The sequence below is a fragment of the Grampus griseus genome (assembly GCF_964374135.1).
Source record: "Grampus griseus genome assembly, chromosome: X".
Lineage (NCBI taxonomy): Eukaryota > Metazoa > Chordata > Mammalia > Artiodactyla > Delphinidae > Grampus > Grampus griseus.
The window spans coordinates 96,245,375-96,271,714 of record NC_138999.1 but is presented as its reverse complement, the minus strand read 5'-3'; the positions used below and the strand labels follow the sequence as shown (position 1 = coordinate 96,271,714).

Here is a 26,340-nt window from a genome sequence, read left to right as displayed (position 1 = left end):
AGAGTTGGTCATATACCAACAAGGTACAGTTTGAAAGTAACACACTTCAATTTTTAAAAAAAAGGAAAAAAAAACCACTGTGTAGCTTCTTCAAAGCAATACAGTTTACCCTTGAACAGCACGGGTTTAAACTGCATGTATCCACTCATATGTGGATTTTTTTCAATAGTACTACAAGTACCAAGGTTGTTGAATCTGAGGATGTAGAACTGAGAATACAGAGGAACTGGGAATGCTGAAGGCTGACTACAAATTATATCTGGATTTTCAACTGCTTAGGGGGTCAGCAGCCCTAACCCCCACATTGTTCAAGGATCAACTGTGTTTTCATTGTGTTCCACAAGGTATTAACCTCATTCTAGATTATTAACTATACCTAGGTTCACCGCCGAAGTTCAAGGAGTTGAATATGAAACATTAAAGGCTACCTTGATGGCAGAACTTTAAGACCTACTTTGATCAACTTAGTTATCTTATAAGGGGAGAGAAACAATTACTTATTTCAAGGGTTGGCAAACTTTCTCTGTAAAGAGCCATATAGTAAATATTTTACAGTTTGTGGGCCATGGGCTTCCCTGGTGGCGCAGTGGTTGAGAGTCCGCCTGCCGATGCAGGGGACGTGGGTTCGTGTCCCGGTCTGGGAAGATCCCACATGCCGCGGAGTGGCTGGGCCCGTGAGCCATGGCCGCTGAGCCTGCGCGTCCGGAGCCTGTGCTCCGCAACGGGGGAGGCCACAACAGTGAGAGGCCCGCATACCGCAAAAAAAATAAAATAAAATAAATTAAAAAAAATAAAGTTTGTGGGCCATACAGACTCTTGCAATTATTCAAGTCTGTCATAAAACTTTATGGACACTTAAAATTGAATTTCATATAATTTTCATGTATCACAATACACTGTTCTTTTAATTTTTCCCTGACACTTAAAATATAAAAACCATTCTTAGCTCACAGACCATACAAAAACAGGTGGCAGACTGGATTTGATTCACAGGTCATAGTTTGCCAACACCTGACCTATTCATCTATCAGTGAGGGCAGTCTTGACACATTAAACTTAAGATGAACTTATTTCCACTTACAAGTTTCTGGTACTCTTAAAGTTATCTAAAGACACACAGTCTTTGCACAGTTGAAGTCCCTGATGAACATCAGACTCTAAAAGATCCCTCCCCAGTTCTAAACCTATTTGTTTCCTCCTTTGGATGTAAATCATGTATTGAGTAGGCTAAAAAGTACCATATAAACATATAAAAGTGGGTTTTTTTTAATAACAGTGGTTTGAAAACACCTCTTATTAAAAAAATTTGCAAAATTATTCTAGATCTGTCAGGATTCAAAAATATCCTGTTGATGTTTCATTACCTTTTCTGCTGTCCAGCCAAACATCAAATTCTACATTACGATAGATTTCTGGATCCAGGGCTTTGAGCACCTTATAAGGGAAGAGCATCTTTGATGGATTTTCTGGAGTCTAAAACAAAAATAATCATGCTACAAACTCACCATCCTTAAGTCTTCATTTTATGAAGAAGGAAGAAATAAGGTTCTTTTCTTCCTTTTTTAAAACTATGTACATATAGGCCTTTCCTTCTTTATTAAAAGAAATAGGACTTCCCTGGTGGCACAGTGGTTAAGAATCCACCTGCCAATGCAGAGGACATGGGTTCGAGCCCTGGTCCGGGAAGATCCCACATGCATCGGAGCAGCTAAGCACGTGCACCACAACTACTGAAGCCCGCACACCTGGAGCCCGTGCTCCGCAACAAGAGAAGCCCCAGCAATGAGAAGACTGAGCACCGCAATGAAGAGTAGCCCCGCTCACCACAACTAGAGAAAGCCCGCGCACTGCAACGAAGACCCAACATAGCCTAAATAAATAAATAAACCTTCATTAAAAAAAAAAGAAAAGCCACAATAAATTTTACTGTATTTTTTAAAAATCAGGAGTCTAAATAAGCAATATGCAGAAATCTAAAAGGTTATAGATGGCAGAAGGGAAATACTGTCTAAAGCAGCCAATAACTCAGGAGATACATAAATCAATGCAACACAGACCAGAATTAAAGATTCAGTCAGGGCTATTCAACAAGTCTCATCTTAATATGCATACAGAGGTGCAAGTGTTTCTGTACCCTAGACACCTAGACAAATCTGAAAAGGTTACTTCATTTTGGTCAAAATCTGCTACAATTTCCAAAAGAATTATCTTTTTCTTCTGCTTTCCTAGAATTTCATGGTATTCCATACTGTTTCCAAATTACCAGCACTTGGGGGCATACACAGAGATTGTTCTAGTAGTATTTGCCCTATTTAGCTAGTCTCAAACTGAAGGTCTGCTTGATATTAGACCTATACAGGTGGTAAAATTCCTCCTGTTTCTCCAACTAGGATTACTACCTATTTTCTGAGTAAAATAGGAATAAACCTTACTCTCTTTAATGACAAAAAGAAACCTCAGCATCAGAAGACTGATTACAAACTAAATATCTATTGGGTTTCTAATTTACTTTAACTTGAAAACAACAGCTTCTGAAATTTCTCAAGTGTTCAGAGTTAAATTTGAAAAAAATTTACAATTCCATAGGAACAAAAATTCAGAGAACATTAAGCACACATTTTACATTTCAGATCAAGACTTACACGAAGGAAAACATCAGCTCTTCCCCCACCCCATATAACTAAAATGGACCATCTGACATTAACTAGTTTAAGTTATGATACTGCAAGCCAAGATTATGAAAATTCTTTGCCCTAGAAGATCTCAAACCTTTGCTTCTTCTGTTCCTTGATTGTACCCCTCTGGTATATTTTCAACATTGCAGCAGGCACCCCACTCTTCAGTCCTAATTGAAAAGATTTAGAACAAAGAGCTTTATATAAATGCAGGAGCTAAGTCGTAAGTCTAATGACTATACCACCATCTAGTGGTAAAGTAGCTCAGTTCTAAAAATGAGGCAAATACATTTTCATCCCAGCATTTACATTTATGCTTTTTTTTTTAAGTACGTGCTACAAATACCTCCTATATATTTCATACCTCCTGTGGGGACACAATCTTAAGATGGTCACTATGATCCCCACCTCTTGGTGTTCACACTCTTGTATGATTTCCCTCCAAGTTTGCGTCTAACCAATAGACAGGATGTATATCATTACACTATGTAAGAATGTAGTGCCTGTCTTGCTGATCTCTCTCTCTTGCTGACTATAAGGAAGCAAGCAGACATGTTCACCAACCCCATGTGGCAAGGAGCTGAGGGTTATTCTGGCTGACAGCCAGCAAAAAGCTGAAGTTCTCAGTCCTACAGCTGCAAGGAATTGAATACTACCAAGAGCCATGTGGATCCTTCCCCAAAGCTCCAGATGAGAACTCAATCTTGGCTAAAACCCTCATTACATTCTTGTGAGATCCTAAGGAGAAGACCCAGATAAGCTGGGCCCAGATTCGTAACCCACATAAATTCTGAGATAAGAATGTTGTTTTAAGCTGCCAAGTTTGTGGAAATACTGTTATGCAGCAACAGGTAACTAATACACCCTGCCTTCCTACTACTTTAGTTTCTGTAAGCCTCAAGTTCTTAATACAAATCATCAGTGCAGAATGAAGCAACTTCTACCCTGATATATATGGTTGCCATCCCCCCCCCCCGCATTCCTTAATACAGTCATCCCTCGGTATCCATGAGGGATTGGGTCCAGGACCCCTGGTAGATATCAAAATCCTCAAGTTTCTCAAGTCCCTCACGGTCAGCCTTCCACCACCCTAGGTTCTGCATGTGGATCGGGAGGGCCAATTGTAAGTTTTAAAAAACCCTCTTTATCAAAAAAAAAAAAAGCATTAAACATTCAAGAAATAGAACTGCAAGACAACAAAAAGACAAGGTTATATCTGACTAGCACCAAGCCTATCTGAATTTCCAGACAGAAGAATCAGGGAGAAATATAAGACAACACCTACTTTATTATCTCAAAGTTTTTGACTAAATCTGTTCAATAATAGCTGCTTCCTCAGAGGCCACAATGTATACTCCTAGTGAGTACCAAAGGCAGACACTAAAAGCTCCTAAAACTCCCCTTTAGCCTGAGAGATTCTTTTCTACTAGCTGGATGTATGTGTCAAGTAACCACTTTGAACCTCAGTTACCATCTACAAAATGATGGTGCTGGTTTAGAATCAGGTTTTTTTCCCTCAAAGTGTGGTCCATGGCCTACCTCTATCAGAATACCTGGGTGTACTTGTTTAAAAAGTAGATCCCTGGCCCTACTCTGACCTCCAATTTTGAAGGGAGGCCCCAAAATCTGCCTAACAAGCGCCCTAAGTAATTCATATATAAGTTTGAGAATCATGCGATTATAGTTCCAAAGTCTCTTCTAGCAATTAAAGAACTGATTCTGGAGTCAGACTTGAGATATGTGTCAGGAGGGGGAAATTTCCCCCCTACCCGTCTTAAGTTCTTGTGGCTGGACTAATAATAAAATTGACACAAGACAGGTTAACAGGAGAAAAACAAATTTAAAACTGATTCTGACTTGGACCAAACCCCCAAAGCCTGAGCATTTCGCAATGCAACATATCTTTTGGTAAAACTTCTCTTCCCCCATTAAAAAACGTATATCCCTGCACATACAAGCATACATACATACATACATGTGTGTGTATATACAGTTGGCCCCTTCATTTCAGCAGGTTCCACATCCACAGATTCAACCAGCCACGGATGGAATTGGTTGAATCTGTGGACGCAGAACCCATGGATATGGAGAGGGCCAACTGCACATACTACACTGTTTTATACAAGGGACTTGAGCATCAAGCATTTTGGTGTTTGCAGGGGTCCTGGCACCAATCCTCCACAAATGCCAAGAGATGACTGTGTATAAATACACTAAGTCATAAGCTTGCCAGGTCCCTTCCACTTTCAAATGATACACAGAAACATGATGATCTTGTAGTTGACATCCCCTTTCCCTTTATTACCTATCCTGAGTTGAACTCTTGTAGTTAATATGGACATCCCCACTGCTAGTCACAGCACTGTTCCTGTTCTTCTTGGAACCACTTCGAAACAACTTAACTGCAGTCTTCAACTCTTCTTCATCCACAACAAACACATCTTTATAGAGAATTTCATACAATACAGCTAAAGGAAAAAATGACCAAAACTCCAATTGTCAAAATAAGAATTTTTATAACAATGTGAAAATAGCTATAACCCAGTATATGAATTCAATAGGTACCAACAAAGTTTTAAAAGAGCTATTTATGGTGGGCCACTCAATTTAAAGATCGGCAACAAATCATCTGAAAGCACACCCAAACATTTATAAAGCCTTCACATGCCTTGACAAACAGCTGCACTTGACTGAAATTGTTTTGAGTACACTGAATCGTAATGACCATTACTTGAACAGCAGAGTAGAATCTGAAGAAAAGAAAAACACATAGAACAATTAAGTGAATATTAGATATCTTACAACCATGAAATACTTCAAATTAAGTTGCTAATCAGAAATTGATAAACTAAATGAATTTGCTTTTTAAAAAAAGTGACTTTCAGATTCTACATATGTGATATCATACAGTATTTGTCTTTCTCTGTTTGACTTATTTCACTTAGCATACATGTCAATCAAATCTCAGTAAGGCTGGGGAAAAAGTGAGTTTAGAATCCAAATACAGATAAATGAAAGCTGTATGCCACAAACAGATTTTCTTGACAGTGAGTTTTATTTTTTTTAATTTTTTTAATAAGCGAAAAGAATCTGAAAAATATATATATATGTACAACTAAATTACCCTGCTGCACACCTGCAATTAACATAACACTGCAAACTAACCACACTTCAATTTTTTAAAAAAGACATTTTCCAAAATGGTTGTGCAATTTATACTCATACTAGCAGTATATTAGAGTTTTAGTTACTCCAGGTTCTTGACACAATTTTTCATCCTTTTTTATTTTTGTTCATTGTTTGGAGTTGTTTTTGTAGTTCTTTTTTGTTCCTTTCTTCTTCTTCTGCTCTCTTACGAGTTGATAACTTTCTTTAGTGTTACATTTGGATTCTTTTCTCTATTATGTGTGTGTATCTACTACAGATTTCTAGTTTGTGGTTAGCATGAGATTTATATATAGCAATCTCTATATATATATATATATTTACACATGATTATTTTAAACTGCTGATCTCTTAATTTCAAATGCATTTTATCAACCCTGTATTTTTACTCTCCTTCCCTCATGATTACTGTTTTTGACATCATATTTTACATCTTTTTTGTGTATCCCTTAATGCTTATTGTGGATATAGATATTTTATTACTTTTGTCTTTTAACCTTCTTACCATCTTTGTATGTGGTTGACTTCCAAAAAGATGTGGTACATATATACAATGGAATATTACTCAGCCATAAAAAAAGAATGAAATAATGCCATTTGCAGCAACATGAATGGACCTAGAGATTATCATGCTAAGGGAGGTAAGACAGTGACTTTTAAATGTCAAGATTAAAATCACTGCTAAGGCAACACTGTGAGCCTCAATCACATTCCTGATAATATACCAAACAAGTCCCGATTTACGAATTTGCAAAAGATGGGAACTTTTACAAATTGAGCAAATAGAATAGGAAGCCTAACAGAAGTCAAACGACCCAGCTGAACTTCTAAAAATGGAGAAAACAGGTCAAATATCCCAAATTTAGACTATGGGGGGAGGAATTTCATTCAATTTATTCAAAATGTTATCCACTATATTGAATAGCAATATATCAATATGCTATATGGGAGCCTTCCTTAAAGAACTGAGGCACTGTGATGGCTATAAAATGAGTTAATCTCTTAGCTGATTCCTTCAATATCTAGTTTTTTCGAACAACATTCAGAGGTGAGGCTTACTAACCAAATTATTTCAGTAAAAATGCTCCCTGGCTCCATGTGATGAAATCTGTTTATATAACAGGTCCAAAACCTTTTTGAATTTTTCTTCAAAAACCTCTGTCTTGTGTAAAGGATGTAATCCCTAGTGATTAAGTCTATTTTATTTTGAAGCCATCTCTGCAAACAACCTGAGGTAATAAAGACAATTCTCTGTGATCTATGAGAGGATAGTGCCACCAAGTTTCCTTGGCAGAAAATTATCGTAAGCACTCTTTTTTTCTACTTTCCTACACTACCCTGGGCTAACTTCTCCCAATGAACAAGTTCTCTGACCGCAGGTCTATTATTCTTCCCTAGTCTTTTTTTGCAATCACAACTCTATCAGTATAATCCATTTCAAAGTACTGAGAGGGAGTATCAAGCTAAAGTAACCCACAATAAAGTTTAAGTTGCAAAGTTTCACCCACCCCCAAGGGGTATTTGAATTTAAGAGGAGTTCATTAATCTAAAAGAACAGTGAGCAGATTTTGAGCTGAGAAGCCTTTTGTACTTTGGACTAGAATAACTGGAAACTCCAACAAAGAAAGGTTAATAACCAGAGGCAGTTAGTAAGGATTAGTTAAAGGAACCCAGCTAACCAGAACTGATGACTAAATAAGCAGGAAAGAAAACAAAGATGAGTATACAATTTCTCTATTGAAGTGGCAAGAAGTTCTATTTTGATTGGAAGAGGCAAAACTAAGCATGATGGCTTTTATGTTCCTGGTGGTATCTCAACATAAAATAATAATTTTCTCATACATACTTGTGGGTGGTGTGTTTGTTGGGGGTGGGAAGGTGGGATGTAATGGCAGTAAACTAGTTAAAAATGAGGCAGATCTAGATCACTGATGGGGATAAATATCTGAAAAGAACAAGTGACAGAATGTTAAGTATGAGCCCATCTACATAAAAACTAATAAATGAATAAATACATAGAGAATGAAATTGGGATACCCACCCAAACTTAATAGCTGTTACTTTGAAGCACATGAGATTGAAAAGCATGAACAGAAACTTGACTTTTCACTCTACATTTCCAGATACACGTTTCACTTTGTTTTAAATATAGTGTTTTTCTATTCTTTCTAGATAGAACAAATTGGCTGAGTGAAAATGGCTAGTTTCCAGTAGCATTCACTTTGACACTGGATAACTATGTAAAATGCAGAATTAAGTCAGCTAAAAAGGTGAAAGGTACTAGGGTGAACATTAGGTATTTATTTCTTCAAAAATGTGCTCTAAAATATATTTTATGCAAAGCTTATTAATAATGTTCACTGCTTTTAATAAAGTCATTTTTGAAAATACAAACAATTCAAATATAAATCTTAGGAGCCTGAACTGATACAGCAACTAAGTTTTAGGCAAAGCAAGGTGTCACACAACAAAAGTACCCTGCTGCCACCTGGCTCTTCCATACTTAAATTTCAATACAAACTAACATTCACTTTATACATTCCCAAATCAGACATATATACAGTATCCTGTGCAATGCAAATACCCAACTGCTGTTAAGTGTTGGCTCTATATATATGTATGGATGAGACTTACACATGATATTCTCATGGCTGCACACACTAAAAAGGTCTTACATTTCTGTATTCTTATGGTTCCCAATGGGTGATGTTTTCCCCTTAATTAGCTCAAAAATATCTCTGTAAAATGTATAAGACTCATTTGAAAACAGAGCTGTATAATTATAGGAACTAGGTGGTAGGAATATGGATGTTCACTATACAAATCTTATAATTTCTCTCTGTATGAAAATTTTCAGAATAAAATGTTGGAGAAAAAAAATAACTGCAGGTTTAAAGGTTCCTGGTAAAGATCTAACTGTCTAAATCTCATCTCAGACAATGCTGTGTACAGTTGCTAAAACACAATAGCTAACACGCCTCTTCCTCAAACAAGTCTGATTATGTCACACCTTTGCTTAAAAACTCTGAATTGAGTGTTTAGGGACAATTATACTAATGTCTGAATTTACTTTGAAAGACATCAAAACTTAAGATGGATTGATGAATGGATAGAGGGGTGGTTAGATATGTGACAAAACAAGGATATTAAATATTAGCAGTGGACTAAGTGGTGGGCGTATGGATGCTCAATGTAAAATTCTTTTCGCTTTTCTGTATGTTTGAAAAACCTTCATAATAAAATACTGGAAAAAAGCTTCAATTGTCTATTCTGTACAATGAAAAGCCAAATTATTGGCACAGCCTACTACATCCCTCTAGCCTATCTTTTCAGCACTGTCTTCCCCCCATCCAGCTACTTGGCCTCAAAGGGTCTCTTGCTTCTATGCCTTTGTATATAGTGTTTCCTCTGAAGAGACTGCCCTTTATACTTGTTAAACTCATTTTTTTTAATACTCCACTTAAATGTCACAACCACCATGAAACTTTCTAAACTCCCTAAAGCACAGTGAAGGGCTTTTTCTTATATGCTCTTTGCATATAGTTGTATTATAAAACATATCACTTCACTGTAGTTATTTACATGTCTGTCTTCATAGCCTCTTGAGCCCTTAGAGGGCAAGGATTTTGCTGTATTAACTGTGGTATCCCCAAAACCTAGTAAACTGCCTGGTACACTACAGGGGCTTAATGTTTACTGAACAAATTGGCAGTACCATCAGTAAAATAATTAACATGCCCCAATTTATACTTATGTTCTAAGTTATCTCTTGCATCCTATTCAGTCTTTTCTATTCCTAACGCCACTTGCCTAGTTCAGGCCTTCTGTCTAGATTACTGTAATATTCTAACAGTTCTACCAGTATCTAGTCTTATCTTACCATCAAAATGCTGCCTGAATTTTGCTCCATGGTATGAAACAAGACAAAACTCAAATACTGTGTAATCTACATTCACTAATCAAATCATCTGGATAGAAGGCTTTTCTTAAAAACTTTTTGGAAGAAAAACTGTATGCTAAAAAACAATCTGTTTACCTGCTGAGAGTTCTCAACCAACTAAACAACCTCCTACTATTTTCCAAGCACCTTACTAGACAGTAGTAGCACATTGTCCCTGCACTTAAGAAACTTTCAGACTAATGAGAGAAACAGACATGAAAACATATACAAGGTGATAAACACTATACTTACCTGGGTGATGCTAGGGGAACAAAAAGGGAGGAAATAACTCCAGGGAAGGTGGTAAAGTTTCAAAGGAATTAACATTTGAGATACAAAGGAAAAGAGCATGAAAGTTGGACTCTCTGGACACATGATGTACTAAGGTTGAAGTACAATGAAGCTAGAAAGAAGGTTTGGGACCCTTTAGGTTACTGAATGTCTAGCTTCAGAGTTTGATCCTTATCTTCTAGTCAATGGAGAGTCAATTAGGGTTTTGGGTGGTTTTTTTCCTATTACAGAGGAGTGACAAGATCAGGTTTGTTCAGAAAGATAGCTAACAATACTTAGGCTGACTAACTGGAGAGGAAAAGGCTAGTTGTAGAAAAGCTTGGCTTTTAGACTGTGCTTATTTTTTCATTAATTAGGTTTAAAAGGATGATTTCTTAATGATAAGCTGGCAGCATCGTTCAATTTTTTATTTTAGTAAACATTCACTTATCTTCTTACCTTGTCTTCATAGCCATTATCTGTGACATGAGTTGGAGGCCTGCCAGGATAGCGATAAAGAATGAAATCCCGACTACATGGGTAGAAAACAAAGATGGATGAGAAGAGACAATTCAGTATATGCAAGAAATAGTTATAAGAACAAAGATTTGTGCTTTTAAACTGCCTACCTTATTCATCTAAAATAACCTAAATGTTTAAGAGGATAAATATTAATTCAACATAGACAGCTAACTGTCCCTAAAGTCCTATGCATTTTTAAAATGTATCTTAATTTGAGGAGAGGAGGAATAAAGAAAATAAATTGCCAATTGTATGAATGTAAGTTTTGGAGGCTCCCATTTATTTAAAGCAGGTGTTGGCAAATTTTTCTTGGTAAAAGACCAGATAACAAACATGGTTTTTGCAGGCCATATGATTTGCTCAACTTCGACTTTGTAGCCTGAAAGCAGCCATAGGCAATGCATAAACAAATGTACGTGAAAGCTTTATTTATGGACACTGAAACTGAATTTTATATAATTTTCATATGCCATGAAATATTATTCTTTTGATTCTTTTTAACCATCTAAAAATTTTTAAAAAGCATTCTTAGCCAAGAGCCATACAAAATAACAAAAAGCAGGCCAATTCAAAAGGTTGTCCCTGATTTAAAAGCAACAACTGATTAGCTGCCTGCTCCATGCCTCTTCTGTACTACTTCTTGCTGGATTTAGTGAGGGATGAGCAGACTGCCAAACAGTAACTTGAACAAGTCCCCACACAAGAGGGTTCTGATTCTATCAAGGTATATGCTATCTCACCATCCTAAGAACTGTGAAGGAGTCTTATACAGATCCAACTCCTTAAATGAACAAGATTCCCACTAGCCTCTAACCCACATTATATAACCTAGTGCTTTCAGAAATGCCACTTTCGCAGTTTTAAAGACCAAAACAGAACTTCCAAAGCAGTAGGGCAGTGTTTTTCAAATTTTTCCACCATTACTGCCTCTCTAAAGAGCCTTTAAAAAAAATACGTTTCTTAATTTCCCTATAAAATTTTAATACTACAGATATACTGTATATCTGTTTTCATACTGTGACCCTTTGAAGGATCATAAACCAATGTAATATCTAATATTTGTTGTCCTCAGGAAACAATTTCTACCCTCTTGGAAGTGATATTGCCCCAATGAGCACACATGTACAAAAGGCACAAAGTTAAATACACAAAAATTCTAAGATAAGTATTCCGATTTTCTACAGGAATAGTACTAGCAGTTCTTAAAGCCCTTTATTCTTCCATTCAAACGGACACAAATGTAGAAGTTCTCCACCCCAAAATTACGCCATTGACTTTGCTTAGACCACTTCATTTGACTATCAGTACATCAAATCTCAAATATTCCCAATCCTAAAGGGACTTTATTAGAAACCTTACACACACACACACACACACACACACACACACACACATGCTTTCTCTCTTAAAAAAAAAAAAAAGAGATCCAACTTACTTATAAATTAGAGAAAGAGCTCTTATTTCCAGATGGCCAGCACTTTCCTAAACATAAACAGTGCATAAAGTTTTTAAAAGCATTCTGTATCTAGGAGGTAAAAGTTTTCTCAAGTTCAACAATTGTTTTTTTAGATGCTTAGCACTGTTGTAGGTGAAGAATTTGTACAACACACTATAACTTGCTTTGAGGCTTGGGATACTGTGATAGTTACTTATTAACATAAACTTATTCTGAGAAAAAATTGGACCTAAAGATCTTCTTAGTTAGCTATTAAGTAACAAGGACAGGAATATGGGAGATTTAAAAGACACAATAAAAATGTAATTAGTGTAAGAATACGAAGTTAGCAGGGTATTTAGTAAATGTGTTAAGTCCAGAACTATGGAATTAATTTAATCACATAAAATTATTTTTAATATGTTTAGGAATCTTACTCCCACATAAAAGAAGGATAACTACAAATCAGGATAATTGTTTAATAAAAAAAATAATGACCTAGTAACATTCATTGCCACCCCCCTCCCCCATTAAAGTGAAAAGGCTTGGGTTAGTCCTGTTCCCAAGTAGTGTATACTCTTTCACTAGTCTATAGATGATAAAATTGTTAACACACAATTTTCAATATTCAACACAAAACAACAGGTCAATTCCCAGCCTCTAAACTTTTGCAAGAACTATTTGATTCAACACAGCTGGTTACTTAAGAAAATAGACTGGGCCTAGCTAAAGTGACACAGCTGAATGATACTTAGGCTACTATTCCAAATACTCTGAAAAGATTAAACCCCCATATTTGATCTTACCTTGGGATCTCCCAACCGTTCCAGGTATTTCTCAAAAGATCCCTCCACATACTTCAAAAATAAAACAAACTTGACTTAACCAAATACATAGCATTACTGAAATCTGATTATATTGCTGTTGTTCAGCTGAACAATTATGGTATTAAATGACTACTTTGCACAGCACCTCAAGAAGATTTGTACATACACAAAAGTTAGTGGAGAAAAGCTGGACTATAAGACTATCTCAGGAACTGCTCCTGGCTTATCCACATACCAGTGCATTTCATCAAACAGTATGCCTTTGGAGTTTCTTTTGAAATGCCAACTTAAGTAACGACAATTTTCATAAATCAAGCAAGCACAATAATTATAAGGATTTCAAATTTGACAGCAGACATGCATTTACAAAGTTAAACTGAGGAACTTTAAAAGGAATTTCACTAGTTTCAAACAAAGCACAGGCAACAAGGGAACTTTTTGGGTGATGGAAATATTTTGTATCTTGACTGCAGTAGCAGTTGCTTGACTATATTATTGCCAAAACTTAAAACACTAAACTTACAATGGTGAATTTTATGATATGTAAAATATACCTCAATAAAAATTAAACTCAGGAAATATGATATACATTTAGTTCCATGCATGTATATCACTAGACTTAAAAAACTATGTTAATTTTTCTCAGTTTCCTTTTTAAACAGTTTTGAGGCATAACTGACATACAATAAGCACACATATTTAAATGGCACAAATAAGTTGACTTACGTATGCACCCATGAAACCATCATGACAATCGTGATAGTGAATATATCCATCACCCCCGTAAGTTTCCTTGTGCCCCTCTATAACTTCACTAACCCCCAAGCAACCACTGATCTGCTTTCTGCCACTACAGATTGACTTGTATTTTCTAGAGTTTTATATAAAGGAAATCATACAGTATGTACTTTTTTGGGGAGGTCTGGCTTCTTTCACTCTGCATAATTAATCTGAGATTCATCCATGTGGTTTTAAAATTTTACAGACATCTTTGTTACTCAAAATGTGGTCCTTGAACAACAGCAAGCATCACTCAGGAATTTAACTGCTGAAATCTGGGGCCCCAGCTCAGATCTAGTGAATCAGAATTGTTTTTTTAACAAGATCCCCAGGTGATTTGTATGCACAAAAATACTTGAGATGCACTGCTTTACACCATGGTCTTGCATTTGAAGTAATTTCACAAATAATCCTTTCCCCAGGTGTGGTGACCACTAATTAACTTCAAGGTAATAAGCTTTAAAATCAAGAAGGCTTCATATAGTTTTAAAATTCACAGAAACCTGTTGAGAAAATTAAGAGTAAACCTCGAACAGCAGGCAAATACCCATAATATAGTCAGGAGAACAAATAGTACTGGAAGGGCTAGGAATGTTTAAAACAACAAAAAAACAAACAACAAAAAAAACAACAGCCACAGGAAAGGGCGCACTTCAAATCAGATCTTGATAAAACCTTATTTTGTTAACAAGAATTCAAATACTTCAACGTATACGAAGATGCCTTCTAAAAGTTGTTTTAAAGTTAATCATTAGTGGCAGAGCTCCAATTACCAGTTTGTCACATGAAAAAGACATGTTCAGGAATAAGTTGTTTCCTTAGAGTTAAGTTTTACAAGATTCTTCAAGTTGACTGGCTGACAATCACTGTGCATAGAATTAAGAAAGAACACAAGGGGTTCCCATTTATACAAATTTAAAAAAATACACATTTAAAAATATTAACATAGCCAAACCCCTCGTGAACTGATTACTTGTTTAAGAGAACTGTGATATGGATAACAGTCACAATGTGACTTTTTGGGTGTGGGGGTGAATAAATAGTGGGAAGGATAAAGATTAACTTTCTTAATTTTTAATTAAAGTACAAAACAATCTAATTCTGGGAGAAGATCCAGAAGCATGCTACTAGCTAGGAGGAAGGAAGTCAACTGAAAATTAAATATTTGCTATTGAGAGGAGATTGCGGGATATAATATTCATGCGTAGGTACTCAAAATTCATTTCCTACCTGCTACATATTCTATGAGCAACTCTCCCTTGGGTATGTATTCTACTTACAGACTCAAACGTTTGTTGATTTTCTCTCATATATGAGACACAAGCCTTCCTGATTTCCAAGTGATGGACCTGGCTGCAAAACAACTAAAAAGAAGAGAAAGACCAGCTCACTGTCAGCAGTTATTTGAAACAGAAGCTTCTAAGTTAAGACTATGAACTGGACACTCAAGTCCTCCCCTTATTCAGAACATACGTGGGAAACTGGGAAATTAAGTCCTGATCTTACTAAAATCTGTTTTTGTCATCTTTAGCGATACAGAAGAGGTATGATTCTGTCATGCCCCCCCTTTCTACTACTATAAATTTTTCCTTAGGCATAAAATTTAGGGGAAGAAGGTGCTGCTTATAAAGGATCAAGATACATTTCAAAGTTTTCTTTAACCCCATTACTTTACCTCTTACATTCCAAAGTGGCATTTAGAAAACAGAGAAGATAGCAAAGGCACAGCAATATATTTGAACTAATCAGCAAAGGCATGCACCAAGCTAATAAGTAGAGAGACCCTGATGTTTTAAATAGGGAAAAGGGAATTTCTGTTGTTCTGTTTGGGTGGGCTACAGGTCTTCTAGCTACAGAACTGTGCCAAATCTCAAACCCCAAAAACTCAGCATAGAGAAGATGTATTTGTTTTCCTTTTACCTGCTCCGAAATAGCCCGAAAGAGGCAAGAGGCATCCTTGGCAGTCAGCTTTCGAAACAGCCCTAAGCTGCCTAAGTATTCATCCATTGATGCCTCATTCAGAGACTTCTGGCCGCAGTACTTTTTCCATCCTTTATGCATTGTGCACAGGGGGTGGAGTTGGGGAGGGGGAGAAAGTAACACAGGTGTGGCAAGAAGGAAAAAGCAGGGTGCAGGTAGGAATGGGTAGCAGTAACAGGGCTTGCTTATGCAGGTATCCAGAAAGCAGCCCAAAGTCTAGGCACGAGAAGGCAGTTGGAGTCAGCGCTGCACAATCTTGGCACTTCTCAGGAGCAGGAGAAGCAAAGGGCTGGCCCAGGATAAGTCGGGACCCTGTGAAAAGAAGAGGAAGAGCCGATGCTCCTAGGAATAGAGAACTTGACTTGAGAAGGAGACGTGGGAGCGAGAAGGAACTTGCAGAGTTACCTTGTTGGGGAAGGGTGGGATTAACCCAACCAGCCCAAGGTTGAGAGAAGTATGCACAAGCAGCTGAGCTTCGGGACCAAAAGGAAGCCGAGTCTGCAGCTTAACTCAAGGCAACTGCTGCACGAGGTTGCAAAGGGACTGCAATAAGGCTCAGGTGTGTATGATGCAGCCCAACCCACATTACATTGCTTTAAGATCTCTGCCCGAATTTTCAACCAGTCTCTGCCCAAGTTCCCTGCTCCCATCATAGTTTCATGTAGATGAGAGGAAAAAAAACTCGGAACATAATTAACTGAGTAAGCGTTTGTGTTAAGACTACCTTAAGAAACAAAGAAAATGGGAGGGAGAGGGGGACTCCCTTGATCTAAAAGGGCAGAGGTCACAGTTCAAGCAAAGTAAAGGGCCAAAGCAAGTTATCTGGATATTTCAGGTATGATGTTTAAGTAATCTCATTTATTTCTCCTAAATAATAATAACCCTCTGCTGGGACCACAGAAATTAAATCCATTAGTTATGCTAGAAAACACTAATACAATTCTTGACTAATGTCTCCAAACTACCGTACAACATTTACAGAAAGAGAAATTGCAAAAAGTGTCTTTCTCTGAAAATGCAAACAATGAAAATTTAAAATGAAGCTTAATGGAAGAAATATCTTACCCACAAACTTGCTAATAGGCTACATTTAAAATGCTGTGGCACCACACTAGAGGTGTTGGACATGAGAGGCATGTTTCAATGTTTAGGGCACTTTTCTGGAAAAACTGCTCTTAATTCTGAGAAAACCAAAGTAAATACGACTGTACTTTTTGTAAGGTTCAAAAACGGCACTGGTCACTTGTATTACTTGATTTCACTGTCAAGTGTTATTTAAATGCCAAAATCCAATTCCGTTCTTACTTTTTCTAAGTGTTTTAAGAAATAAATAGATCTAAAGCTGGCTTTGGAGAAGCTGCAAAATTAAGCTGCTTTCAGAATTGTTTTTCTGGTATCTGTGGCTCCAGTAGTAATCATGACTGCCTCCAACAGGAAAAGCATCAATAATCAATTTTACAATTTAGGAATGAAATAAAAGCATGGTAGAAAAAATAAAATCTTGACTTTCTTTAGCATGCCAATTTGAAATTACCTTGACTAATTTATTTTTCAAAGAAACCGAAACACTGGTGCAGAAGTTCTGAAACATGGTTTGGGAAGAGGGATCACCATCTTTCTTTAAGACCATAAATTCACTGAGAAAAACTGAACTATAGTGAAAAAGTTAATTCATTTTTGGCATTTTTTACTTGTAGAGAAAAATGTAAATTCTTCATATTTATTGCTATTTATACTAAAAATATGGTATATAAAGCTTCAATCAATATTAACCCATACACTTCATTTTGAAAAAGGGAATAGAAGAAGGGAAAACTGGGAGAGGGAGAGAGAATCAGAAAATAGGTGAAAGAGCAGGAAACAAAAGAGAAGAAAAATTAGAGGCAGGAAGACAAAGAGAGATAGAGGAAAGGGAAAGTAAACACACAAAGAAAACACACAGAAGAGACCCATACAAATTCAGTCAATTGATTTTTGACAAAGGTGCAAAAGCAGCTCAATAGAGAAAATAGTGTTTTTATCAAATGCTGCTGGAACACCTGACATCCATATGCAAAATAAGAACAATGATCCTCAAACTATACCTCACATCTTCTACAATAATTAACTCAAAATGGATCAAAGATCTAAATGTAGAACAAAACTTCAAAACTTTTAGACGACAGCATAGGAGAAAATCTTCAAGACCTTGAGTTGGGAAAAGAGAACTTAGATATGATATAATAAAAGAAAAATTGATTAATTGGACTTTATCAAAATTCAGAACTTTTGCTCCGCAAATGACACTATTAGGAGAGTGAAAACACAAGCCACAGACTGGAAGATACATGTCTGACAAAAAAACTTTGTATCAAAAATATATAAAAGAACTCAAAAGTCAACAATAAGAAAAGAACAATACAATTTAAAATGGGCAAAGATCTGACTACACATTTCACCAAAGATATAGGAGCGCCTAATAAGCACGTAAGAAGGTGTTTAACGTCATTAGGAAAATGCAAATTAAAACCACAATGAGGGCTTCCCTGGTGGCGCAGTGGTTGAGCGTCCGCCTGCCGATGCAGGGTATACGGGTTCGTGCCCCGATCTGGGAAGATCCCACAAGCCGTGGAGCGGCTGGGCCCGTGAGCCATGGCCGCTGGGCCTGCGCGTCCGGAGCCTGTGCTCCGCAACGGGAGAGGCCACAACAGTGAGAGGCCCGCGTACCGCGCAAAAAAAAAAAAACAAAAAAAAAACACAATGAGACATCACTACACACCTACTAGGGTGGCTATGATAAATAGTACAGACAATAACAAGTGTTAGCAAGGACGTGGAGAAACTGGATCCTAAGTAAAAGCAGCCAGATGCAAAAGGGGCATGATTCCAAAAGATATGATTCCATCTATATGAAATATACCAAAAGAACAAATCTACAGAGAAAGAAAGCAGGTTAGTGGTTGCCTAGGGTTGAGATGGGAATAGGTACTAAATGCAAACAGGCACAAAGGATCTTTTTGATGGATAAAAATGTTATAAAACTCTTTTGTGGTGACGTTTGCACAACTTTGCATAATCACTAAGAATTACTGAACTGTACACTTAAAACTGGTGATCTTTTAATAGCTTTATAACATAGTTCACATACCATACAATTCACTCACTTAAAAGGTGAATTTCAATGGTTTTTTAGTATATTTACAGTTGTATGTCCATCACAATTTTACATTACCCCAAAATGAAACTCCACATCCCACAACCATCAGCCTCCAATCCTCCTATCCCCACCAACTCCATGCAACCACCAATTTACTTTCTGTCTCTACATATTTGCCTATTCCGCACACTTCAAATAAATGGAATACAATATACAGTTCTGTGTAACTGACTTCTTTCACTTAGCATGATGTTTTCAAGGAGCACCTATGTATCAGTATTTCAATCCTTTGTATAGTTAAGGCAGATTTTATTTATCCATTCATCAGTTGACAGACATTTGGGTTGTTTTCATTTTTTGACTATCATGACTAAGGATGTTATAAACATTCGTGTCCAAGTTTTCGTTTGGACATTTCTATTCTCTTGGGTAATACCCAGGAATGGAGTTGCTGGATCATATGGTAACTCTATGTTTAACCATTTGAGGAACTGTCACCACTTTCCACAGCAGCTGCACTATTTTCATTCTCATCAGTAGTGTATGAGGATTCCCGATTCACATCCTATCAACACTTACTGTCCATCTCTTAGATTATAGCCATCCTATGTGGGTATGAAGTGGTATCTTGCTGTGGTTTTGTTTTGCATTCCCCTGATGGCTAATAATGTTGAGCAGCATCTCTTCATGTGCCTATTGGCCATTTGTATATCTTTAATGAGATACTACTACATACATCTTAGAATGACTAAAATAATTTTTTTTTAATGACAATACCAAGTGTTGACAAAGATGCAGAGCAACTGAAACTCTCGTATGTTGCTGGTAGGAATATAAAATAGTACAGCCACTCTGGAAAAATAGTTTAGCAGATTCTTATAAAATAAAAAAGTTGCCATATGACACAGCAACCCCACTTCTGGGTAAATATTCAAGAGAAATGAAAACTTAAGTTCACACAAAAACCTGTACATGAATATTTATAGAAGCTTTATTCATAATCATGATTCCTCCCAAACTGGAAACAATCCAAACATCCTTCAACTGGTGAATGGACAAACTGTGGTACATCCATACAACAGAATACTCCTCAACAATAAAAAATAATGAATTATGGATATATACAAGAACATGTGTGAATCGCAGATGCATTGTGCTAAGTAAAAGGAGAGATTCAGAAGGCTACATACTGTATGACTGCATTTATATGACATACTGGAAAAGACAAAACCATAGGAAGGAAAAACAGATCGGTTGCTGCCAGTAGTTAGCATTGTAGGAAAGGGTTGACTACAAAGGGATGACAGGAGCGGATTTATGGGTGTGGTGGAAGAGTTCTGTATCTTGATTGTAGTGGTGCTTACATGATTATGCATTTTTCAAAATTTATAGAACTGTACATGAAAAATGCTAATTTTGCTGTATTTAAATTTAAAAATAAATAAAACAAAAATAGTAGAAGGAACAGAATTTACAGTTGAGGAGCTCACAAAACAGACAAGGTTGGAGAGAAAAAACAAGAAAATTAGAGGATCAATTCAGGAAAGCCAATATCTAACTAACAGGAGTCTCAAAATGAGATGAAGAAAGCGGAGAGGAAGAAATAATGATGATGATGTATGGAAAATTCTAGCACTGCAGGATATGACTGTCTATATTTAGATTGAAAAGGTCCATGAAGTAGCCAGAACAATGAAAGCAAAAAAGATGATCTGCAATGCATATAACAACATTCTAAAGCTTTCTGAGAGGAAAAACAGGTCTTAAAAGATCACACATATGAATAGCAATAAACTTCTCATCAGAAGAACTAGAAGCTAGAAAACAATGAAGTTCAATATATGAGGGGAAATTATTTCCAACCTTGAACTCTATACACCAAGCTATCAATCAGATGGAAGAGTAGAAGGCATTTTCAAACTTGAAAGATTTAAAAAAATGCGCCTTACTGTCAGAAAGCTAGTGGAGGATATCTGAAACCAAAACAAAGAAGTTAAACCACAAAAAGGGGTGGGGCACATAGAATCCTGGAAACAGAAGATTCAACACAAGAGAAGCAAAAGGAATTTTTAAGATAAGGATAAAGGGGAAATCCCAGGAGGACAGACTTTTAAGCAGGACTAGATAGAGAACAACCAGTTCAGGTAAAAGAAAAGAGAACTCCAGCACAGACATAGTAAAACATAAATAATAATAAAAGTCATAGATAACCTAGCATATTTAAACATACTAGGAAAGATGGCCACCTCTGTTGGAGTTTGGGAATAGTTCTATAGAAAACTGAGCAAATGAAAAAACAGAAATGAGGTAAACAGTTTTATAGAAATGTAATCAATCAACACTTACTACATGGCTCATATGTGAATACTGTACTCAAAGAATCATAATAATGTCAACACTGAAAACAGATCTCACCATAACTGATAAACTAAATTTGTTTTTGTTTTTTAAATTTAAATATCACCTGTAGACTTCCCACTGTGGAAGCAAGGGAGGAGGGAGATAAAGCCTCTCTTCCACAGTAGGAAGTCTACAGATGATATTTAAATTTAAAAAACAAGTTCGAAAATATCACTTATAAAACATATAAAATAATGTAATATGGTTACCTACAGGAAGCAGGATTAGAGATGGGGAGGAATGGGACATAGAACTTCTGTTTCTTGTTATAAGCCTTGTAGAACTAGTTAAAATTTTATATATTTACATGTATTAAGAAATAATAAAATTAAAAATTCAATAAAGTGAGCAAGAAACAGACTGGCATAATAAATTGGGAAAATAAATGATAAGTAGAATGTTACAGCTAAAAGGGACCTCTTATTTTACAGATGAAGAAACGGGTTTCAAATAATTATAAGCCTTACCCAAGTTTTCACATCCAATTGGCAATAGTACTAGGACTAGAACTACATATTGTCTCCTGATTCTTGTATAATTATTATAAAGAGGAACTGCATACTAAAGAAGAAAAGATATGAACAAGGACTCAGAGATGGTTAAGTACAAGTCATGTTCCCCAAATTAGTACAATAGGACTTTTTAAAAAAGACCTGTGGGACAATACTAGAATTCATCCTGTATATAACAGAAAGCAATTTCATAGTATTTAATAGTGTCCTTTGAAATATCTATTGCATTGAAATCCAAACTGGCTATTTTTCCACAGCAAACTACTCCAATCCTGCAAACCTCTAGAACAGTGGTTGGTTCTTAAGTGAAGGGCTTGAAAAAGGATTACCCCATGCCCAGAAATTCTGATTCAGCCAGGTCTGGGGTGGGTCCCAAGAATTTGCATTTCTAACAAGTTCTCAGGAGATGCTGATGCTGCTAGCCCAGGACCACACTTTGGGAACCAGTGCTCTAGAACAAGGTGTTCCACAAGTTATTAAGTATTCCTAAGAAGAGAGTTTCAAGGCCACCTACCATAATCCTGTCTTTGAGGTTCATATGCCCATTAGCAATATTGAAGGAGTCAAGGAATGCTAAAGTTACCTGCTTAACTTTGACCTGGTCTTTCCCGTAAGGGGAAAAATGGTTTAGGAAAAGGCCAAGTCAAAGTTAAACAGGTAACTTTAGCATTCAAGTTACTAATGGTTTTTAATGCGCTACAGCTACTGCTTTCAAATTTTCAAAGTTTAAAAAAAAAAAAAATTTTCAAAGTTTGAGAAATGTTACTCCAGGAATTTTTCTGTGGTCTAAATCTAAGGTTGTTGGAATAATTACATAAGATACTGCATGTCAAGTGCGTAGCACATAAGTGTTTAAGTACTGACTGCTGTTAACTGCTACCTGCCAAATAAAGTGGTTCACTAAGAAATTATTCTTTGGTCAAAAAAAGAAAAAAATATGGTAAGAACCAGAACAATTTCACCTAAATTCTTGAAAATAATGGGAAGAAAAATAATTGCCTTAAAGACCTTTTAAGCACTGTACTGTGGGTACAGATTAAAATAAAACAAATGGAAGAAGATTAAAATAATTTAAAATAATTATCATTTGACCTGTCATAAAATTGACGTGCTTTAATTTTACAACTACTTTCCATACTGTAATTCAACTTGAAAATGGGATTTGTTGTTTTAACTGGAATTGCCTATTTCTTCTTTCACTGATGAAGTAGGGAAATTCTTTGAAGTACAACATATAAATACTGATAGTTTTAATTCTAAGATAACACTCCTTCATGTCGCAACCAATTATATGAGGTATATGCCGGGAATTTTTTTTTAACAGCATACATTGTCTGTGACAATGTGTGTATATGGTATAGTTGCAAATGTATAATTGTAAATGTATAAAAATGATGCTTCTGAGTTATTTTAATTTCTAAGAGACAATATGGTACCGTGAAAAGAATATTATGAACTTTGTTATGCCACTTTAATCTCTGCATCAGTTTCCTTATCTGTAAAATAAAGGAGATGGGCTGTATGATCTCTAAGCTCTCTTTCCGGTCTAAGGAACTGTGATTCTCTGTGATTCAGTGGTGGGTAACAGATTTGCCCTCCCTTTAGATGATCAAATTTGTGATCAACATTAACCATAAAAATAGCTTATAGGGGGATTAACATATCATCCTGGCAAATTGTGAGGCTGTGGCCCACATAAAAATGCATGATAAATCTTACCTTATCAAACGAAATAAACAGACCTACGTTTTTAAAGGTAACAAAATTTGTAACTATATGTGGTGATGGATGTTAACTAAACTTATTGTGGTAACCATTTTTCACTATATACATACATCAAATCATTATGATATACAAGTTAAACAATGTTACATGTCAATTATATCTCAACAAAGCTGAAAAAATTAACAATAGATACATGTATATAAGGACTTGTAACAACCTGCTGAAAAGGCAATTAGTATTTTTTTAAAAACATAATACTAAATCATTTAACTATTTTTAGTACCAAATAACATGGGGGCAATGGGGGAAATTGCTCTGCAACTCTACAGAACCTTTTTAAGGTCTTTCATTACTGAAAAATATAATGGTAAACTGTCTTTTTTTAAAACATGTTTTAACAGCACTCTGAAACTAGAACCTGTCACTTCCTTTCATGGTGAACATTTAAACAGAACTAGCAAAGCAAGGTTAATGAGGAAAAGAAATACAATGGTCCCAAAACAAAATTTGGCCAATACGGCCCTATTCAACCTCCTCAAGGAGACAATAAAGAAAAAGAACTGATTTCCCAGAGCAGTTATCCTTGCTCAGATATGCAAAACAGAAGAAACATTACCAAGAACCACTTGCTTTCATTTCCCTCTCTTCCCTACTTCCACCTGAAGCATTCTAATACAGATTAGAAAAAAAGGAAAACAGTATTCTTTAAAAATATATCATCTTGACACAGAAATACTGAAGGTTGCTTTCTGTTTTTTTTTTAAGCTACTTGCAGTGTCCAATCTGTCTATAGACAGACAGGGGATTGAAGAAAGGGAGAATAAAGACCAGAACATTCTTTTCTTTGTTTTGATGCACTGAAAAGACTCGGGCACTTAAACCTCTAAGTAAACTTCAATTCTCTAACTACAACCCCAACTAGAGACTGAATGTGAATTTAAATATGAAATTCAATGAAGATTTTGCCTTCTGTATCATTTAGGACAATATACTGTGAATTCTAGGAAAATATCTCTAAGCCTATTCCTACTTCTTAAAACAAAAACTCTAACCAAGAGAAAATGTCTTATTTCAACATTTTTTATTTTCAAATATGCCACACAATTGTTTTTATGTCTTAGAAATCACCTATGAGGAAAGCTAGTTTTACTAATTCACAAATGGAAAAACTGAAATCCAGAAAATTACTTAGGCTGAAAATTTAGGAATGGTTTTCACTCCTAAATTTGGGGAGTGTATTATCCACCCACTTCATACAGTAGTGGAAAAACCACCACCATGTTCTGGACAAAAGGGGAAATGAACAGTAACAAAGATGCAATATATGGCCTCTCACAGACATCATTCTAACAGTGACTATCAGTTCAGCAAATACTTTAGAAGCACACTTAACAGTAAGTGAGTAAATTACAACACTGTATTGCTTTACCAGATAGCCCAATGTAATATATCCTAAAATAATTACTACAAACGAAAATAATTTTCATTTAGTTCCTTTTATCAATTAGAAACAGTACTACACAAGACATTATGGGTTATAGATACTGAGTTAAAGTATTAAGGTTAGTGTCAAAATGTGTTGTTTGGCATGTTTTAAACGAAGAGAAAAATTTATAATTTGTGTTGTATTATAAAAACTGGAAATTACTAAACTTAAATGTATTTAATCAGAGGGTTTAATTATAAAGGAGTCTAACAGTTACCATCAAATATTAATGAACAATGACCAAGGAATTACTGAAGTTGGCTTCCGTCTAGGGATTCTTAACCTGGGGCGGCCTCAAGGTACCTGTAAATTCCCTGAAATTCATAGCAAAATATGTATATGTGTGAGTAGAGAGAGAAGCAATAGTTTTAAGTATTTTGAAGGGTTTCATGACCCCAAAAAAGCTTAAGAACTACTGCCTCAGAAAGCAGGACTGTAGCCATCAAAATAAAATCATGACACTGGAATTCCCTGGCAGTCCAGTGGTTAAGACTCCGCACTTCCAACGCAGGGCACACAGGGAGGACATAAAAAAAGGAAAATTCATGACAGAGTGTCAATCATAATAGATAATTTCAGCCAGGATACAGTAAAAATTCATAAAGACAATAAGGATCTAGAAGTGAAATACTAAAATAGATGAGACATGATGGTATAAAAACCCCTCAAAATATTTTTTAAGAATCAATATCAATGTCAAGAAACATGTATTTTACTTTCCCGTTTGAAGCTAGATTGTTTTGCTCACCTTTTACCTAGCCACCAACAAAAATCATATGAATTCAAAGAACTATACAAGACTGTGCTAGAATATTCATGTAAGGAATTAACCATTTAACAAGGAGTTAAGTGTGATTTGGTGGTTATCCTAAACCTTTCTCCATATAATCTTTTACTGGAAAACACTATAGCTACTGCTGTTTATAAAACTCTGATTTTTAACACCATGTTTGTCCGAAAATCCCCAACAGGTAACCGTTCTTTGACAGACCCTTAAATACCATTAGAACATTACATAGGATCAGCACTACTATGTTTTAGATGCCATTCCTATAGATGCTTGATCCTACAAACTTCACCATATAATGCGATGGTCACATCTTTCTCTTGAACAAGAGACATACTAGATATTTTGAAGTCAAGTCAAAGAGAGTAGGAAATGAATGTGTGCATGACAATGTTTCCTAGACCCAATACCTAACCAAGATGAGAAAAGAATACTAAGTTACAGAAGTGCGTTTATCATTTACGGATAACCAACTGTTTTTCAGGCAGAGGATACATGAATGTATAGTTCCTCCTCAACTATACTTAAGAGTTCCTCCAGAGCAGGAATCATGTCTTGAGTCCTGCTGATGTAAAAAGTAGATTCTTATCATGCACTTATGTTTAAAAAAAAAACTAAGAAAACAAATAAATGGGCTTGAGCCATTTAGGAAGTAAAGCTGAGAGTACCTGGTGACCAATCATATATAAAGGGTTGGAGC

The 26,340-nt window shown here is 35.9% G+C and overlaps 1 protein-coding gene across 1 annotated transcript in view; it reads right to left on the bottom strand.

The window, feature by feature from the left end:
* The window catches only part of ALG13 (ALG13 UDP-N-acetylglucosaminyltransferase subunit), a 74,742-nt gene that overhangs the window by 39,259 nt on the left and 9,143 nt on the right, over positions 1-26,340 (bottom strand). The window contains 12 exon segments of the mRNA XM_082680739.1: positions 1,365-1,473; positions 2,770-2,845; positions 4,981-5,143; positions 5,344-5,425; positions 10,510-10,582; positions 12,008-12,054; positions 12,814-12,864; positions 14,895-14,978; positions 15,535-15,684; positions 15,687-15,766; positions 15,769-15,890; positions 15,892-15,906. Coding sequence (XP_082536865.1) covers positions 1,365-1,473; positions 2,770-2,845; positions 4,981-5,143; positions 5,344-5,425; positions 10,510-10,582; positions 12,008-12,054; positions 12,814-12,864; positions 14,895-14,978; positions 15,535-15,684; positions 15,687-15,766; positions 15,769-15,890; positions 15,892-15,906 — 1,052 coding nt within the window.